Source organism: Poeciliopsis prolifica, unplaced genomic scaffold (genome assembly GCF_027474105.1).
Source record: "Poeciliopsis prolifica strain line A6 unplaced genomic scaffold, Auburn_PproV2 SCAFFOLD015, whole genome shotgun sequence".
Taxonomy (NCBI): Eukaryota; Metazoa; Chordata; class Actinopteri; order Cyprinodontiformes; family Poeciliidae; genus Poeciliopsis; species Poeciliopsis prolifica.
Genome location: NW_026562390.1, coordinates 6,082,838 through 6,103,707, shown reverse-complemented (window position 1 = coordinate 6,103,707; position 20,870 = coordinate 6,082,838). Strand labels below are relative to the sequence as shown.

Sequence of the window (20,870 nt, the reverse complement as noted above, 5' to 3'; positions counted from 1 at the left end):
TTTGAGGCGCGCATTTGTAGCTCCAGCGTGGAGACCCGCCCCCTCCCCGAGTGAACGGTGAAATGCACAGCATAAATTGTAATTTAAGGTAGAAAAGGCGATGTGATGAGATTTGACTAAGAGAGGGAAACACTGGTGTGTGAGAGACTGAGGTTAGGTGAAAAAAAAACACACACACACAATAAAAACGAGGCTTCAGGAAAACCACAACGGAAGATGACAAAAGTGAAACCATGAAGCAAGCAATGATACAAAACACACTGATGTGGGAAAAATTCCACCTTTACCTATTCAGTTCTTTGTTTATATGTTGTTTTTTCACTTGACTTAGTAAATAAAGACAGCATAAATGTGTTTTGAGGAAATAGTTGAGACGCTCTACCCCCTGAGTTTCCCATTTTCACTGAATTTCAGTCAGATTCTTCTTGTAGACTTCATCAAACCTCTGACAGCAAAAGTCCCATCACCTCTCACAGTTAAATGTGTTTATTTTGTTTTTAGCCTACAAAGCACCCCTCTGCCGTCCATTCATATTCTATACTTACTTGTCCTTGAAAAGCTTCAATGGGGAGTAGGAGAGGTAGGGTACACCCTTGACAGGATACCAGATCTTGCACTGGGAGAACATCCAAACTCAATGCAGTCAGGATTCAATGCAGTCCTACCAGCTCTGCAGCATGAATCCTGCAGCATGTCACTGAAATCCAGGTTTGGACTCTGACTCAGCCCAACAGTTCTACTATAATCCTTATTGGATTTGCTGGTTGTTGTAGATCATTTAACGAGGACTAGTTTGTTTCATAGATGGCACTTTGTCCCTTAATCATCCTCTAATGCAAGAGCTGGCCAGCCTGGGTTTCTGCTGTAGCAAACCACCTCCAAGGTATGACACCTCCACCTCCTTATTTCACAGCTGGTATGAGGTCATTTCCCTACAATGCTATATTTCCTCTGTTCTGCTGTCCAAACAACTCTATTTAGATGAGTCTGTCCAACGAACGTCGTTTCAGAAGCTCATCTTTCAAAATTACGTTGGTTTCTCTTTTAGCTAATATCCTGCATCAGAAACATCTGAATTTCTTGTTCAGCATGACATTGAGTCCTTGATTTGATTCATGGAAAAGGGATTCATCTGAAAGTTGGAGAATAGCAGCTAAACAGGACTGGAGTTTACACGGTTACAGATGGTAACCTGGTTTGTTCTGGCTGTATGCAGCAATATAGACCAGGTTTCTGCACACATCTATCTGGTCAGTTGAAGCCAAGATTGTAGCAATGTAGCAATAATTATAACTTGTCTAAATTAATTGAAAAATAGATGATGATCTACAATTTTGTTTCAGCTTCTTGTATGAATACTGTGAAGAAGTGAAACTATATTTTACTTAAGGTTATACTGTAGCATAGAAAGGCTTGTGCTCACACAACTAAACTAACCAAGTTAAAGTTTTTCAGATCACCGCAAAAGTAGGTCTCAGCAAAACCTCTCTGAGTGGGTGGGTCTGAACGCGCTCACCACCAAATTATTTCCACCACAACTTAAAACATGTTACTGACACACTTTCACATGCTAATCTTGCTGGTAATGTTTCGCAGCATCTCATAGGCTAGTTGTCACAAACTCATGTAATCTGAAGTACAATCAAACTGGTGGTTAGTATGAGCCCAGCAGCTTCTGCCCCAGCACATTAAATAAAATACAATAACCCTAAACTGCAGAGCAATGACTGCAGTTTAGGGCAGTGACACTTGGCTGTTGTTAGCAATTACAAAATTGAACTGTACAATATTAATTATAACAATTACAAAACATATACAAATTAAACCCCATATTTAGTTGAATTTGCAGAAAATAGATATTAAAATAGTGAGAAAAAGAGGGGACGAGCCGTCAGTAACTGTTTGCTATGGCAACCATAAACTGTCAAGAACCACTTACATCAATGCAGATCAGGAGAAAATAACTTTTTGACTTAAATTTAATCTGAAGAATAAGTCAGCCAATTTTATTTATTTTTGTTACAAATGTCACTTCTGTTATGTAAAACAAATTATATATATTGTATTATGTACTACATTTATAGTTGTTTTGTTTCAATATCCGAAGTCGTAAGAACTCTGATCCTAAATGGGTCTTGCATCCTAGATACAAACAAGATGAAATGAAATTAATTTCTAATGGCATGAAGGCTATTTTGCGCAAACTAATGAAGCTAAACTCAAAAAAAAAAAAGAGGGAGTGAAAGGAGTTTGAGGAAAATTTCTGCATGATGAATCAGTTATTGCTTTAGAATATTGTAGAGGATGTATTTTGCAGGGTTTTAATCAAAACATCTGCAAAGTGATTTGATTGTCTAAACAACATTGATGCGAGAGTTTTACGCATTTATTTATTTTTTTGCTCTTATTTTTGAATCTTCTTCCTTACCCTCCATCTATCCAGGTGTATTTCAAAATAAATATTTGCTGTAAGTACATGTAAACGGGTTTTAGAGTAGCAGCAATGTAAATGTGAAGCTTGTCAAAATTTATTTGTTTGTTCTTTGACTATTTTTTTATGTTTCTTTAGACATTTATTGATGTTTTAAGTTCTGTTACGGTGGTTACCTCAGTAACCGGTAACTGACAGTAATGGTATGTATTATTATAAGCTCTGTGTTTTCTTTACAAATATCATATTTTACAAGATATTTTGGACAAATGTGATAGTGTACAGTGTCTCTTCTGTAAACTTGTGTATATTTTTTAAATGTCATCATTGTTAACGTTGCTCATTTCAGCTTGTTTAATTGCACAAGATAAAACTGCTTCTAACTGCTTTATCTGCAGCTATTGCTTTGTAGTTTGTAAAGGGATATTTATTGGATTTTATTTGATGTATAGGGGGCAGGAGCTGCTAGACTGGCGATAACCACCTACTTGTTTTATTATTTTCTTAAGAATAAACACTATGAACCTGAATGTGTCTGTCGTGGAGTCAGCCTATTGGATCTGAGACGAGGAAAGAAGGGTTACATACATATGCTTTGCAGGTTTGCACCAAAAATCATACATTTGGCTGATTCATTAGTTTCAAGCAGGCACAAGAGGAGTGCAACAAGCTCTTTGTAGATACAGGAGATTTTATTTACTATTTTTGTGTACAAACATAGGCTGCAAATGCCTCTCAAACATGTTTTACCCTCAGAATACAGTAATCCTTTTTACAGTTCTACAAGCAGAACACTGAATAGTTAAACAGAGACAAAAAGACTCAAAAATAGAAAGTGACATAGTTGGTCAACATGTCTCATCGAGGAGTTTAACATTATGTCCTCAATTTTTAAAAAATAACTAGAACATCGCTTAGTAGGCAAATTTATTGATGGCATGATTTCTGAAAAGTGGCAGCAGAAGGTTGTGTCATGTCACCTATAATATGGCAATAAATACCAGGATCTGATGTAATAAATGCACATTTAAAGCAATATGCACCGTCAGGCAAGCCCACAGAAAAACTTGAGATTTTTGGCTGGGACAGACTGTGGTGAGAACATGCAAGTACAGTGACAGACGGAGCAAAACAATACATTTAGAGCATTATAAGACTCTCCTCTACCACGAACTGACAGGTCAGATTTGCAAAGAGGTTAAAGGTGTACCAGCTTGATCCAGAGAGCTGCGCAATAAATAACAGGGAAACCAAATTATGTATTCTCTAGTATCATACATATTATACACTCCATGGGAAAAAAGGAGTCTGAGTTATTTGAACCTGCACTTTCTTTACTGTTGTCCACATCATATAGATAAACAATCACAGTGGGCAGTCTGTTGTTTGAAATAAATAAATACGCTGTGCTGACGTTCAGGAACTGAGTGTTCCCGCACGTTGGAAAACATATGCTATTTTTCTGTTCATAAAAAATATTTGCGCCTTTTCTACATTTTGTCACATCACAACCAGAAATGTCAATGCATGTTATTGTGATTATATGTGATGAACCAACACAAAGGAGTGCCTAGTTGTCAAACAGAAAGAAAACTGACACATTGTTTTCAATTGTTTCATGCAACAATACGACTCCTTCATTCCATTGGTCTGAAATGTGTCATCCAAAATTGGGAAGAGTATGTCTATGCTTCAAACCTACCAAGCCACTGTAAACACATGGAAGAAAGTGATGTGCACAGCTGAGACCAAAAATAAACAGTTTTACCTGCATTCATCTTCGAGCAAAAAAAAATCGACCTTAATTCCAGCCATGGCTACAATGGAGCAGTTTCTATCAAAGCAAATTTTGGGGTTGCAATGACCCAGTCAAAGTCCAAACCCAAATCCAATTGTAAATTTGTGACAAGAGTTGAACATTTCTGTTCACAGATGCCCAATAATTTCAGTTCCTCTTGCACTGTAACATTCTTTACAGCCTCACAATATAAATGTGCATCACATTTTTTTTAAAGCAGGTATTCTCATCTTTTACACTACATAAGTATACACTATTTTGTGTTGGTGAAGCATATAATCCTAATAAAATACATTTAATTTGAGGTTGAAAATAATAAATGTAAAAATGTTTCAGCAGTGTGAATATTTTTGCAAGACAATGTGTCTACAGAGCTACTTGGTGGTTCTTGTACTGAGACAAAATTAGAACAAAATGTTTTAAATACAGCAGAAGAAGCAGATTAATTTCCTAGAGAAACCACATTATATTAAGACATTTTTCTAACATTAATTTGACATTTTACCATAAATAAACAGATCAAGCAGACCATCTTATACCGAACTAGAAGGAATCATAAATAAATCAGCACAAAAGGCATTATAAGAGAAAAAACTAGGTGTTGCACTTAGAGGATTAACTTTAGCACAGGGTTTCATTCACTTACAGCATTAGAGGTCGGATGAAAGAATGCTCATGTACAGAATGAGCTAAGACCATGCTTGTATTTTAAGGTCCTGTCTTAGCCTATAAGTAAAAGATGAAAGATGTGTGGCTGTCCTCAGCAAAGGCAACAAGAGGATGACTGTCTTTCTTAACCACCAGCCTCTCGGCTGACATAAAGACAAAGCAAATTTTGGTGGTAAACAAAAGCAAGTGTTGAGGCACAAAAGGGTTGGATAAGTACAGGCAGCTGGGACTTTGTATGAAGGAGAAACATGACCGAATGTCCACATTCTAAACGAGGCTGAAAGCATGCAACTGTGAGTGAAACGTAGTCAAATTATATTGCGGAAGCAAAAATATCACGCCAGCAGGAAAAACCCAGAAAATAAAATAAGATCAAAACAGTGATTTCAAATATCCCAAGAGGCTGATTGCTTGCTTTTGTTCTTACGTACTTGTTCGTATGCTACGTTTCTGTCGATAATCATAGTTAAAAAAAATAAATAGTAAACCCTTTTTAGCAAGGTCCCTGATAGACACCAGTCAACCACAACAAAAGAAGCACATCAGCTCAGATGCATTAGCACCAATTTTTACATTTTTCTTCCAGGAAAAGATTCTACAGGGAGATTTCCGATTTGGATGCATTTTTGATATTTATCAAAATTGATTAACTGCAAGACTCAAAGCTTTGCCATTGTCAAATGACAGGTTATCACAGATTTTCTTTGATTTATTTATGCTTCATAAATGAGGGCTGCAAAAAATTTTAATAAAAAGATAAAACCTGAAAGGTCAAAAATCCAATCAATCGCCCAAGGCATGTCTGTGCAAGCCATTTGTAAAATGGTGACCATGCAAGTTTTTGTGGGATCTCAGCAGGGAGGAGGACCTATGAGATCCTCACAGTATGAAAACCTTGAGTAAAAAAACTACAATTTTACAGCAATGTGGTGTTTATACAAAAAATTAAAAGCAAAATCTGTACCCTGATCTCATTACTTTTAAAACACAAAGGCAACCAACTGCTAAAATAATGGAACATATTCATTTTACATTTATATGTTATCTACAAAATATTAGTCATTTCGAAGTATTTTATTTAAATAATCACCTTCTAAAATGCTGGGGAAAAAAATCCAAAAAACCCCCAAAAGAGCAAGTAGTGGTATTCAAGTGCTTATTGAGCATTTCAGGCATTCTACTTTTTACATAAAGTAAAACAAGTAGAATGAGAGGATATAGGCTGGTAAATTAGTCAAGCTATCTGCTCCACTGGTCTTTTAAAACTTTTACTTTTAAAAGGGTAATGGGCGACACTTTGTTAGTTTCTGTGCAGTGATTGTCAGAGTTGCTCAGAACTGGAAATATTTCCAGACAACCTAATATCTTTTTCTTTTAAGCCTAATTCACTCTGACTCAGCAAGCTTATCAGCAACACTAAAGGCTCTCTAAAGTCACAAAAACTCATGACCCTCCAGCATTGATGTGCATTTTTTAGCAGGTTATTTGATCCATTTTTAATGTGATAATTTTAACTTTAAAATTAGAATTTAAAGGTAAATTGCAACTTTAAACTTTGATACCAGTAACTGGGTCATGCATGGTTCTCCACAATTTAAAAAACTGAAGATTAATGAATAAAATGTTATTTTGCATGACTTCAAAATGTTACAAATGAGAACTTGTTCTTTTAGCTTTATGTAAAATTCCAATTTTGTTTTCAGAAGATTTACAGAGTCTGTAAAAGCAGGTGGTTTTCTAGACCTGAAAACATGCACACTACAAGGACCATGTCACTTATGACACAAACTATCATGACTCAGAAAACGTCTATTAAATCCTGAGGATTAAGGCATTAATAGCAAACATGTATTTAATGCCTAATATTAGCCTGAAATATGGAAATAATGAGTTTGTGATTTATATGTTGTGGCTGATTGGTGTATACAGAAATCTAACCCTAACCCTCATCATAAGGTTTATTTTTCCTCTGGCTAAAAAGATGTTTTAGGAGTGCAAGAAAGTAGAACAAAAGCAACAGGTGATATCATAGATCAAGTCTGAATACAAAGTCATCCATAATAAATTCAATAAAATGATAAAACATGCCTGCATGTTAAATCAGTAACAAAGAAAGTTATGAGCTTTGTCATGGCTGTTGCCACCGGAAAATTTTTACAATAGCAAAAAGGGTAACGAGTGGTATAAAAAAAAAAAAAAGCATTTCTCACTGGACATAAACACAGAATTGTCAGGCCACTTAAATTCTTATACAGTAGTTTTAAATATTGTATGAGTGCACTTCTGTTGCCACAGATTAAATGGTACAAAAAACATAATCTCCTACATGATTTGTATGACTTTTCTGTAATATGACTGTTGCATAAAGTCTACACTAGACGGGCGACAGACGTCTCTGGAGGCGAGAAGAATCCGCCAAGAGACACCAGCAGTTAAAGACAGTTGAGCCTTTTCCACAGCAGCATACAGGATTTGACTACAATGCTTGCGTTACCTTTATAATAAGAATAATGGTATTTAAATGGAGAGTTCACAGGGGATTATTGTTAAAAATGAGGCTGAAGTCTTGCTCTTTTACAGCAAGATCGAGACTAAAACCTACCACTTTCATAAAGAAAAAAAATGTCTTTTTTCCTCAACAGGACCTCCCAAAATAAATAACAGTAATAACTTTAAAACAAAATACAACTTTAAGATTACAAACATGTACATGCCTCATTTTATCCCCAAAAAACAACAAAAACAGTTTGGCAAGATGTCCTATGTCACAACAAGACGAACATTTCGACAATTCCTACATTAGAAAATATATTGCTTCCTGTGCACTGAGGCTAGAGTCTATCTTAAGAAACAAATGAGACCAAGTAAAAATATGACCAAATAAATCTGCTTTTTCGGGTTTGTAAAGAAAAAAGATTGGATAACTAAGTTCTTTTTTTCCCCCAACACATTTCAAGTCATAGCTCTTAACTTGAATCGTGTTTGTTTATGTTGTAAGCACGATCAGGCGTTGGCTTTCATTGCCTTTAAAAAAACGGTGACTAAAAAGAGCAAAAAAACCCACAAAAGTCTCGTCTATGCTGAAATAATGCACCGAGAATAATGTAAGAGATTGGATGTGTAAAAACATTTGAGATGGGATGATTTGTTTTTCAAGACTTAATGATTGTCCAAAAATAAATGCAAACTTGAGTACAATGCCGCAATGTAAAAGTACATGAAAGTCAAGAAAGACGTACTGAATTTTAAACACGTCTTCATTTATGAGACAAGAAAAAAGTAAACTGTGACAAAAGCAGATCACCTGGTGAATAACTACAGGTACCAGGAATCATACTAACTATTGGATAATGGTGTATATAATTATGACCTCAAATCCTCTGAGCTTCAGAGATGAGTGGTGCCATCTTCTGTTCTGTAGAGACAATCCTTCCAAGTCAATTTAAAAACACACTACAGTGGGCTCACTTTGAGCCAGTGTCCATCCCCTTTTTTACACCTCTGCTAGAATGAGTTCAGAGCAGACGGTCTGTGTAAGCTCTACACCTCAGTGGAGAAGAGGATACTCTGTCGTTTACTGTCCGGGGTGGGGATGGTTTCCAGCTGCAGGAAATACAGCAAAACTTGGACCTGAAACAACAGGAGACAAAAACTGTGAATTAGAAATAAACATGATACAAAATCTTGAAAAGTATTTTTCCATTACAGCTGTCTTTTTGGCCCCTAAATTTAATAACTCATTGTTCCATATTTTGGCATTGCATCCCTGTAAAGAAATGTTACCCCATATTCTCTTAAGAATGGCGACACTGTCTCAAAAGTATTATTGTTGAAACTCAGCATTAGCTGGTTATTTCTGATAGAACTTCGATGACAAAATTGCAGCGGGAGAGGACAGAGTGGCGCTGGGTTTAGCTCACTTGTGCCATAACTTCCAAGGACCAGCTGTCCCCCATGCTGATGGGTTGAGTGGGGTTAGAAGGAATCTTGCTGTCCTTCTCTGCCGGCCTTAGCAGAGTGGGCCCAAACACGGTTGCCAGATTGTGCAGAGACATCTTGTTGACGCTTTCCTTCTCTGCCACCCTGGGGAGAGGACAACAAATAAGTGACATTGGTGCCAAGGAAGTCAAACGGTGATGAATTGTTGCCTACGGTGGTTGTTTGAGTTTACCTCAATAGGAAACTACTGAAAGGAGAACTGAAGAAGAGCTTTGAGAACTCAAAAGCTTAAACTGATGCAGAAACCAATGAACCAGGTGCAGAGTTTAAACGTAAATACACAATGAGACAAAATTAAACACTTGTAGAAGTGAGAAGTAGTTTATATAATAAGCTCAGCATTTGGGGAAAAAAACCCTTAAAATGAATATAAAATAAATGTATTTTATATTATAAATGGTGATGTTAATATGTTTAAAATACACATAAACAAAAATATATTAGCTGAAACCTAAGGCCAGTCATGAAGTTGCATGTCTGAATATCTCGCAGGTACTAACTATAATGTCATGTGTTTTGTACCTCTTGAGGTGATCCAAAAGGAAAAGGAAGGTGACCAGGTTTGGTTCTGGCAGTGACAGCAGCAAGTTCAGCATACAGCTCTCTTTGGCAACACTATCAGTGAGGGCTGAACAGAAGAAAAGGAAAGCAAAGCAACAATTCACGCGACTCTTTCACACATTGCATGCAGCTGAATTCTTCAAGAAGCAATGTGTGGCAACTATCTTGAAACAGCTCAATCTTAATAGCAATAATTCAATAAATTACAAACACTGGGTGGTAACTTACTGATGCCACCTGCAAAATTAGGATAGAGCTCATCAGTGAAGAGGGGCTCAGGCAGCTCTCTGAAGTACAACTTCAGGGTTCCAGCGATGGCATTAACATCCATCTCGCTCATCATCACAGACACATCTTTGTTATCTGCAGGAGGAAGACAAGAAATGAGTAAATTCCAGAGGAAAAGCATGACAGGAGCTAAGATGTCTGTTGCTAAAATGATGATAAGGAAATGCAAATACATTGTTTAAGATAGCTTATGCAATGAAACCTTTGAAGGTTTTGAGTGTAGAAAACTAATGGCTCCTCTTCACACTGAATACCGTTACAGCAGTATACAGATCATTTAAGCTCAGGACACAGATTAATGCAGGACTTACTGGTGTCAAAGGCGGTCTTCAGAGCCTGAATATCAGTAGCCACCCCTGACACTCTGTATATTCCCACCTCCTCCATGCCTCTCCTCTCTATCTCTTCTAGGCACTGACGGACAATGTAGGGCACCTTGGAGCGTTCCCGTCTGGATCAGGACAAAAACAAACACTTTGACAATTTACAACAATTTACTTCAGATCACTTTCTTTTTTACTCTTGAATTCTGTTTCATTGGAAGGTGAAGATTCCCACAAACTTTTTTTTATTTCAAAATTTGCACTTTTACCAGACTTCCAGAGCCTATGTATTAATAAAAGCTTTGCGATGGATGGATGGATGGATGGAGTAAGGTCAAATAGATGAATGGATAACTTGCCAAGCTGAACAAAATGTGTTCTTTATTCCTTGAGAACACTGTAGGTGGCTAAGTGTAAGGAAAGTTGATAAAAATAAAAAATAAAAACCCAGCCTCTTATTCAGTTATACTAGCTTAATAGTGGTGAGAGATTGACATATTGTCAATAGTGAGAAATTGTCAAATACAAGAACAAGGACAATAAAAAAAAAGATTCTGGTTAGGAAACTTTAACATGATCAGTTAAATAAAAGACAATACCAGTTAACTAGTAGGTTTTAAAAGATTGAAATTGATAAACATTGACAAAGCTAGCATTTGTCCTGCACAGAAAAGACGACAATAAGTTAGACCAGCAAGAATATCATAGTATAATACAGATGGTTGTTTTTTTTCTCAACACGGAGGACTGATTTTTATGCATTTACTCCATTTTTCTAACGTTAACTCACTTGGTCACTGTGGAGATTTTAACTCCAAACACGCCCATGGGTTTCTCTGAGGGCATTCTCTTCAGGCTGAACTCTCTGCTGGTGAACTTCATGGACAGTTTCACTTCAACCTGACAGAAAAAAAAAAAAAGTTTACAAGTTTAGAAGTGAGATTAGAAATTAATATTTGACAATGTTGCAGAATCTCAAGTAAATATTGTTATAAAGATTGATATTACTAGAAAAAGTCCAAAACAATAATGTCAGAGTAAAAGGGATTGGATTAAAGTGAAGAATAACTGTCACACTCACCCCATTCATAGGAATAACTGTTCTTTGCCAGTCTTTGCCTTGAAGAGTCTGAGCATCAAGCTGAGAGGAATAATCAAAATACAAAATTAATGGTAATTCATTTTTAAGTCAAAAATATTCTACTCCATATGACTACATGGGGTTAGGGAAAAATAGAAAAAGTCCAAATATAGTTGATAATTTATTAATTAATTTATTTTTTTCTGTTAATTTCTACTGGTTTACGCACTCTTGTTGTTTGTGTCTAGATCGGCAAGGGAACCAGTAATGCATAAAACTATGACATCAACTGCAAAGGTCCACCCCCTACATGCAGGAGACAGTTGCTGATATCATTCATTCACCTTATTTCCTGATGAAAGATGAACCAAATATGATTTATATCCAGGGCTGCACAGCTATGCAGTTGGTAGCACTGTTGCCTTGCAACCAGGTCTTTCTGCACAGAGTTTGCATGTTCTCCGTGTGCATGCGTGGGTTCTCTCTGGGTTCTCCAGCTTCCTCCCACAGTCCAAAATTATGACTGTCAGGTTAATTGGTCTTTCCAAATTCTCCCTATGTGTGAGTATTCTGGGTGTACCCTGCCTCTCACCCGGAAAGTAGCTGGAGAAGGGCACCAGCAACCCCGTTAGGGACAAGGGTGAACAGAAAATGGATGGATGGATTTATTTCCAGAGACTAAAATTATAACCACACAGATCTGATAAACCAACTGGATCTGGGGGCAGTACAAATTGGTGCAGCTGAGATGATGCAGAATATGAGCAGAAACACAGAAGACTGAATATTGATGTTGCCAAAGCCTCTTCTGGTTGTGCACAAAGTCGGATCACATTTCTCATAAACGAATCTTGTACCGCTGAGTGTGTACTTTGAGCAATTTGATTATAAAGAATTGCATTTCATTTAAAAAGAGAGCTGCTTTTCTGTTGAAATGTTTTAAGGTGTGGATTTCAATTTGCTCCAGTAAAAAAGCACAACACTAAGATCCATTTGATTTAGAGGGCTTAGCCTTTTCTCAGCTAGTTTTATATAGCACCTGTGAATCTATAAACTGTGAAGAAGGACTATAGAGAATAGATAATTAAAATAGATCGATAGATAACAGATGATAGATGGATAATGAACAAATAATCATGAACAGAAACATGACTAAAAAAAAACCATATGGAAATAACTTGTTGCAGATGATGCGTATCTGCATTATGCTAAGCAACCTGCCAGGCTTTCCATTGTTTTGCTCTGATTTTCTTTGTTCCAGACAGAAGAAAACTGGGCATTCTCTGCCAGCAAAAACGGTAATTTTGACATGTAAACAACCACATATAAATGACAGCAACAGATTAAAAATAAGTGAATTTCTGTCAAATAAAAGAAATATCATTTGTTCAGATTTATGAAAATCCTGTCACGCATCTCTGGCAGCTGGTTTACAATGACATCATCCCATTAAGACAGGATCAGGTCTCAGAATTACTGAACGGTGCCACTAGGGGGAGCATGTCACTGAGCTTGTGAGCCCAGGAACCAGACTTTTCTGCTGCAGTTTAACCAAATCAAACAGGATACAGAACGCTCAGATTAAAACAGTTTTCCCATAAATAACAAAAACAAACCTGCTCTGGGTGAGCTTTTGATCTTTTATCTATTTCACTAGAAGCACAAAAAGAGAATAATATTTGTCTTTTTTTGATCTTTATGTTTACTAATTTCCAGTGATGAATTTGGGCTGATGTTCTCTTGGCAGCCTCATCAGTGACACTTTGAATCTGCCATCAATGTCATGATACCATCAGTCATCAGGAGTTCTGACAGCTAAACCTGCCAGCACAACAATGAGTAAAAGGTCAAAAATGGCAGCTTTTTGTCTGTCAAAAAAAATCATCTTCTGAGTAAATCTTAGCTGAACTGACAGACATTTGTTAGTTGCTGCACAGGTTGGACTATCTATTGTTATGACACACTAATAACCATCTTTCTACATCGTGCATAACTGTCAAATCAATGTGTGCTTCATGCCTTGCAGCTGAGGAGATGACATAACTCCCAATCAATACTGAGTCATGGTAAGTCTGCGGATCGTAACGAGGGGGTGACATCATGTCATACCAGGATCTGTCCTTTCCCAATGATGTGGTCTGTGCTGTCTCCGTCTTCTTTGTTCAGCTTGGTCCTGTTGTAGCTCTTCTCATAGCAAAGCAACCTCAGGGTCTGAGAGCCCTCCAGCTCGATCTCAAACTCCTTTGGGCAAAAGGAATTGAAAAAAAAGAAAGACAATGTTTGCATGAAAGATGAAACAGTGAGACAAAAAAATCACAAATATTACAAATATTATCCCTTTACTGCCCACAGCTGAGCGACAATCCTTGCAATTATGTCAGGTGATGCTCTACATATGGTTTGCACATTGTTCTGAGATCCACACTGTCGATTCATTTCGCTTTTGGACAGATGTGAGTCATTGTGTGCTGCAGATCCTAATTATTTCATATTATTTCCACTTTGTTAAGCAGAATTCTCAAAGAGGATCTAACATTTTTCTAAACTCTCTCTTCCCGTAGTCAGCAGTGGCATTGTGAGTGCACATAGCCGCTGCACAATCTCTTCAGATTGTCCGCACTCTTACAGTAGGTCCTATTTCATGTGCTGGAGTTGCAACCAAATGGCAAAAACTGATAGACAAGCTTCAGCCACATTTCTTTTAAAGCCTTTGGTAATTGTGGAAATGATTGTGACATCGGTGATTTTAATCAAAACTTTAGCTTCTCATGTGAGATATTTTTCACATATGAATAAATTCAATCAAATAAATATAGGAATGTTTCATAAATGTTTACTGGGGGGGTGCTAATAACTGTGGAGGGTGCAATATAGACCAGCTTGTATGCAATAACTATTTGTAGCAGTTCATTTCCTCTATGTTTTTTGGGCGGCAGATTATCCTTGTGATTTTTGATAGACATCTTTTTGCTACTCAGAAACACACAGCCAACTGATAAAAACAACAGATGCTACACATATGAGAAGCAGCATAAACCACACAGATAAGAAAAAGTGTTATTATTGTGTACTGCTGGGTACAAGGAAAACAAAACAGATGGTTCATTAATGCTGGGTATTTGCATACAATTCTACAGTCATAAATGAGACTATAAAAGATTTAGTATGGGTATTTGTTCTGGATTTTACCTCGTTCCACTTGGGTTCAGTTGTATATCGGTAGACTCTCGTCTTTGCTTTATTTAAAAAGAAGCCAAATGAGTCCACCTCCAATGTGCAGTAGAGATCTGGCAGAAAGAGGGTGATGGTGAAGAAATTGCACATAAAAAAGAAAAAAAAAAGGGAACTCTGTATGCTCAGAGGGAATGCTTGGTTGCATTTCTTTCAGCCACAAAAATACAATAAATTAATAGGAGCTTTTAGCAATGCAGCATGAAAGCTGTGGTTATTAGAGTTACCTTATGTTATAATTACTGCATAAAGTCAGAAGTTGAGTGACTCACTTAAACTCTGTTTGAGGCCAGAGGCAGAGTGGACGATTACATTCAGGAACCCGTAGAGACCGGAGGATTCATCCTCTGGAAAAACAGCAGAGAGATTGGAAAAGGATGTCAGCGGGGGCAGATTAGAAAAGCATGCACATATCTGTTTGTTCTGGAGTCGATTCAGGCAGAGGGGGAAGAGCTAAAGCAATGCCGGCTAGTGGAGAAGATTTAATTTAAAGCTGTTTTTGTAGTAATTTCATTCCTGATGCACAAATAAACCCTACATTTAGGGACAAAAAGAAGGAGCCTACCTTCTTTATTCAGACTAAGTGGAATGTTGTGGACAGTTTGGAGTTTGAGACAGGAGCTGGTCAACATTTGGAGCTCCATGGACGTCAGTGAAGGAGTTTTAACACCTTGAAGACACAAAAATTTATGTAAATATCAGTGGATATCAAAAACATGTCATATTGGATTGTGAGAGGGCTCTTGTTAGTCATAGGCTTAAAGAGCAGGATTTGCTGAAAATGTTTAATCAAACATGCTTTGCACATTGTTACGTGGGAAGCAGGTATGTTTTTCTTTAATTGGATCAGACAGGACATGCCTGGAGGACATCTCTTCGACACTCACATTTCTGCTGCTGTTCCCTGATTATCTCTCTCCACTCTGAACGCTCATAGTCAGAAGAAATAAGGAGGCTGTAACTCTGAAAACACAAACAAACACACACACACGCACACACACACACACACACACAAACAGTATATAAGAAAACATAGAGGTCTGGGAAAATGTATATGACCCATTTTTTTATTTTATTTTCAATGCTTAGCTCTTTTAGATCAAACAAATGTTAATATCAGAAAAAGATAACGTTAGTAAAACAGTAAAAAGCTATGGTTAACTACAGCGGAGTTACATTTCACAAGTCACACTCAGGTCTGATTACTGTTAAAATATCACAATCACAAAATCACTCAAATAGAAACTGTCTGACAAGATGGAGGTTGAAGATCTCAAAAGCAACAAACCATCCCTAGGCGTAAACATCCACAAACGGAGAAAACATGCAAAAGGTGGAGAAGCTTTTCAGGAGGCGCTTGTAGCAACCAGCGCACATCTGCAGCTCACCCAGGAGGTCACAAAAGAAGCCAGAACAACATCTGAAGCACTGAAGACTTCTCTAGCTACAGTTAAAGTCAGAGTTCATGATTCAACGATGAGAAAGAGATAAGGCGTAAATGGCATCCTAGAGAGTTCCCAAGTGAAAACCACTGCTAACAAAAAACACACAGAAAAAGTGGAACTTTTTGGAAAGTGTGCCAATTTCTTCTGCTGCAAAATTCTGAGCATTTAAAAAAAAAAGCAACATGCCTCCAGTTAAACATGCTATAATAAAAATAACCATCATTTAAGGAAACACGATTTGGGGTCTGTAGCAGAATATCTTGAGAAAAAATAATTCATAATTCATCATGGAAAGCTCATGTGGATCTGAGATATGCTGCAAGACAATGACCAGCAAATCCCTCTATGATTGGCTGAAAAAAGAGAGAAAAAGGTTTTGTGGTAGCCTAATCAAAGTCTAGACTTAAATCCAGTTATGTGGTGTGCCATGACTTTAAACAGGCTGTTCAAACCCTCTTGTTTCAAGCCAAGTATAATAAAACAGTTGTTTAAAAACAAATTTTTGTATTTAATCAAGGCATCTTTGTCTGATATTTGAAGATCTGAAACACAAAAGTGTAACAATGGAAGATCAAGCAATTAGTAGAAGGGAAACTGAATTTAGTTGGGTTGTTCATTAGCAAACTTTAAGAAACGCTGGAAAGGATTTGAAACTTGTGATAGACTTATTTTTGGGTACTGGATGACTTAGGAAGGCAACGGTTAAATAAGAGACAGAAGAAATACAAAGAACATGCAGGGAACATTATCATAATAGTCACATCCTCACCTTTCCGTTCTTGTTGAACAATCTGAGCGGCATGCTGGGAGACGTTAGTAGCAGCAAAGACTCCTGCTCCGATAGTTTCTTCCGGAGTCGGTCGATTACTTTTGAACCCTTGTTGGCTCTCTGAAAATCCAAAGCAAAAAGAATAAAATGCTCCACAAAAATTTAGATTCTCAGAATCATCTGTATATAGGAAGGAGTTCTCCGACTGACCTTCTCCCTCAGAATCTCACTGCGGAGGTGTGAGATCTTGACCTTAACAGCGTCCAGCTCTTCGTCCGGGACTTGGGGAATGGTGAGAGGCTCAGTGTCTTCGGGGCCTTGGAAGGTCAGCTCAGTCAGGGGGATGTACCACTTGCAGTCGTACTGTTGGTTTTTACTGCATTTGGATCAGAAAAAAGAAAGTTAGAATGTCCAGAAATAAAAGTAAAGTAGATGCAGCAAAGTAGGTTTGAAAGCAGGAGATGGATCAATAAAGCAGGATAATTGATACAGATGACTACTAGGGAGAGGCTTTGGTGGCATTTTGGAGTCCATATTGGGCTCACTCGCCATCTGTAGTGGAAATCACGATTTGGCTCCAGCTTTATGTGATGCAGATGGGATTTTTGCAACATCATCTAGAGTGTAAGTGCCATAGCATGCAACTGCTCGCTTAACATATCTTTGATGTTTTCCAATGAAAAATGTTGTCTTCATTATTGGTTTGTATTGTTTGTAGATATTTCAGTCTTAAAACATTTTTAACTTTGAAAAATATGTGTTTGTTTTAGCAGATTAGTTTGCTCTTTCTGCTGCGGATGCCTGAGTGTTACCATTTTACTTGATCATTAAAAGAATGCAGTGATCAGGCATCACTCTCATCTTTCACTGTGCTCTCTTTTTGTAAATATACCACGCTGTTGCTCTAGACTCATCCTTTCTGTTTTCATTTTCCTTTGTACATATTTAAAATTTTGACTAATTATGTTGAAAGGGTTTCATAGCACCAACTTTCATCCGATGGCACGTTTAACTGTGAAAGAATAACCTGCCTTGGTCCATTAAAAACTTCCTGAGTCAGTTTCCCAACTCCTATATCATCTGTGTCAATGTTGTGGTGCATAGCTGTGAGGTTTTTTTTCTATCTGTGCAAAGACAAACTGTTTTCTTTACCCTCCAATCTGTTTCTTCAGCTTGGCGCAGAGCAGCAGGTCAGTAAAGAGGAAGACGTGCCGCAGCTTCCTGGTTCCCTCCACCAGCTCCACCATGAAACTGTCCTTCAGCAGCTGCCGGTTCTACAACAGCGACAGACAGCATCGTTTAGATCAGCAGGGGGGTTGCATGGCACAACCACAACTAATGCTGTGGTTGTGTCATGCTCTTTTGTGTACACTACAAAAATGTGTTTTTTGTAGCCATAAATATATTCTGAATTCAGTTGGAAGCACTCTTTAAGACTGTCCAAATAAAGAAACTTTTCAGTTTTTCATTCTTTCATGTTGCAATTTTGTGGTACTTTATGTTTTTCTAATAATATTTGAGGTTAGGGGTTGGAATGTGACATAATATGAAGAAGTTGAAGAAAATACTTAAGCGAGACCCTGAATACTCTCTCTAATTAAACCAGCAAGAACAGAGAAACAGAGAGAAATGAGGAAACGACTGCTTTTGGAAGGACTCAGCTATACAATAAAGCCTGCAAGATGGAAATAAAATCTCCAAGATTGAGAACTGGTTGTATCAGTTCAGTTTATGAAAAGAATCTGAATCTTCTATTTTTATGCTGCAGAGAAATCATGAGAAGTTTCTCACAAAAAGGAAAAGTGTTTTCTGGGGGTCAGTACTCATCGCTGATGTCAGACTATATAATGAGATGTGCAATAATGCCATTAACCAAAAGGGGGCAGTAAAGTCATTTTATAAGGATTTCTTTATAAAGACAAGGAGTGTAGGCAAATGTAAAACCACAGTTTGGTTGTAAATGGCTCAATCTTATTCACTTTTAACCTCAGTTTTACTTGTGGGAAGGAAAGTGAAAACAGTTCTTGAAGTCTTGATCTTGTTCTTGTCTCAGCTTGACTTTATATCTTGTAGAATTTTACAGTTTTCTCACTTGAATCTGAGGTTTGTCTTGGTGACAGATGTTTACTTATGAGGAATCCTTTTGTGTTCTTGCACAAATATGATAGTAAACTGAAAAAGTTTGATAATAAACACACTTAGTAGATTGTTTGCAAATGAAGGAACTTTAAGAGCTTTTTGGTTTGAAGAAAAGCACAAAACATGTAATCAGAAATTTGGACACAAATTTGAACAGTTTAAAGTTTGATTACTGTGCAACCTGTTCCTGCTCACTTCAAACCTGTAGTAAACAATCCTTACCAGCAGCAAAGCCGCGAAGCATGACATCATGTTTGTTCAGAGCCAACTACATCCCTGTCATCGTGTTTCTGACCTCCCCTCTCTGTTTTTACTTTGGTTTTTTTTTTCCTCCTCCCCTCTCCAGCGTGTCAATCACCAACAGAGAAAACTGGAGTAGAGCTAAGGCTAATGACAGAAGGAGAACATTTACGTGCTCGCAATAAAATAAAATAAAAAAAAAATTTTGCGCATCGGAGGGTTTGTTCTGTTGTGAGTCAGAGCTGAAAAGCTTGTGAATGATGTAAGGAGGGGGCTGAGGAAGGGTGACTAAGATGCAGAAAAATAGGAGCAATGACAGAGAGAACCTGTGCAACGATGTCTGAGAGGAAACGGGGAGGAGAATGAGGCCGCAGAGGAGATCCCTGAGGAACAAATATCACACAGATGCTTCTTACTCTACGTAGATACCGACCCGTGTGTCATTGCAGCAACGCATTCCCATCTCTACTTCACTTATCGCCTCCCTGATCATCAAAATACAGAATCTAATTCCACATATTGAACGTAAAACAGCCATAACCTGTGATGAATAACTTCAAGATTACTTGCTTTCATATTGTGTCGAGTTGGAACCCGCATTTGTATCACCACCAGATTCTCAGCAGACATTTGTACCTCACTAAGCTTTTTGACAAGAAGTATTTCACTGTGCATGGAATCCACAAATATCCTGTAATCCCAATTTCTTAGAGCTTGATGTGGAAATTATTGTACTTTACCTACATAACCCTTGAAACCATTTGGCACCCCCACCAGAAAATTGTTCTACCTTTTATTTCTGACAGATTATCCTGTAGTGGTTTTTAAAAATAATTCATATTTAATTTTAAAAGTATGTTTAAAATACAAAATTCTAAAGTTCTCCATGAATTTATGACATACGCCGTAACAGTGGAGAGGCTCTAAATTTACAATCTGTGAAAACATACGGAAATGAAGGCCGGTTAAAGAACAGAAAAATGAAGAAAAGTTCAGGAAAAGAAAGATGGACATAAGCAAGAAGGAAAAGAAGAGAATAAGACATAAGGAAGGACAGAAGAAAGGGAGGTAAAATACAAGGAAGGACAAAATGACAAGAAATAAAAGAATTAAAGACAAGGAAGGAAATAGTGAAATAAAAACAACAAAGTTAGTGCACTTAAAAGAAAGGACAGAACTGAGATATTTTCTGCCACTTCACAGCTACCTGTAATGTTAGGTTTATCTTTTATATAAGAGTCCTATCAAATAGTCTAAAAACTGTTGTTCTGAGTTTCAAATTGTATGAATAACTTTAGAAGGTACTATTGCTGCATTCCTCCAGTACAGAGAAAAGGATGCCAGAGTATTTAACAGGCAGGAAGAGAAATGCATCTTTACCCATTTTTTCCAGCAGCTGACCGTCGCATAAAAAAAGAAAAAAAAAATGCTCATGGACAGATTAAATATTGACCAACTCTTGGAGGAGCCTCACCAAGAGCCTAATGCACAAGTAATGGGATGGTTTATTTTTAGAGCATTAGCTTTAAAGGGCACCTCTGCACTCGTGTGAACATGTGTGAGTTTTTTGTGTGTGTTCTTGTGTGTGCGTGCGGGCTGGGGGACATTTTTCTGGGGCGGGGGGAAAGGGGAATTGCGTAAATGACTGTGTGCATTTCTGGTTCAGCATTTTTATTTTCATACAAAAGTCAAACAAAGCAGAGCGAGGACATGAGAGCCGTCATTTGCATTTTAATTAAGTGCTTCCTGTTTGCCGCCACCCCCACTCATTATGGCGCGGGGCCAGGGCCTCTGGGGGCCCACCTGTACTCATCGGTTTCATCATACCCTCACTGACCAAGCTGGAAGTGACTCAGTGTCTATGCATGGGCGGGAATGATTACCCTTCAGTGCTCC

General features: G+C 37.6%; 1 protein-coding gene across 1 annotated transcript in view; it reads right to left on the bottom strand.

Annotated features, from left to right (window-relative positions):
• Positions 1-3,101: 3,101 nt before the first annotated feature.
• The window catches only part of LOC129366672 (breakpoint cluster region protein-like), a 33,126-nt gene continuing 15,357 nt past the window's right edge, over positions 3,102-20,870 (bottom strand). The window contains 15 exon segments of the mRNA XM_055040645.1: positions 3,102-8,528; positions 8,819-8,981; positions 9,420-9,525; positions 9,687-9,821; positions 10,058-10,197; positions 10,860-10,969; positions 11,151-11,210; positions 13,260-13,391; positions 14,340-14,437; positions 14,654-14,728; positions 14,947-15,051; positions 15,269-15,344; positions 16,596-16,715; positions 16,806-16,971; positions 17,748-17,869. Of these exon segments, the coding sequence (XP_054896620.1) occupies positions 8,439-8,528; positions 8,819-8,981; positions 9,420-9,525; positions 9,687-9,821; positions 10,058-10,197; positions 10,860-10,969; positions 11,151-11,210; positions 13,260-13,391; positions 14,340-14,437; positions 14,654-14,728; positions 14,947-15,051; positions 15,269-15,344; positions 16,596-16,715; positions 16,806-16,971; positions 17,748-17,869 (1,698 nt within the window). The 3' untranslated portion in view covers positions 3,102-8,438.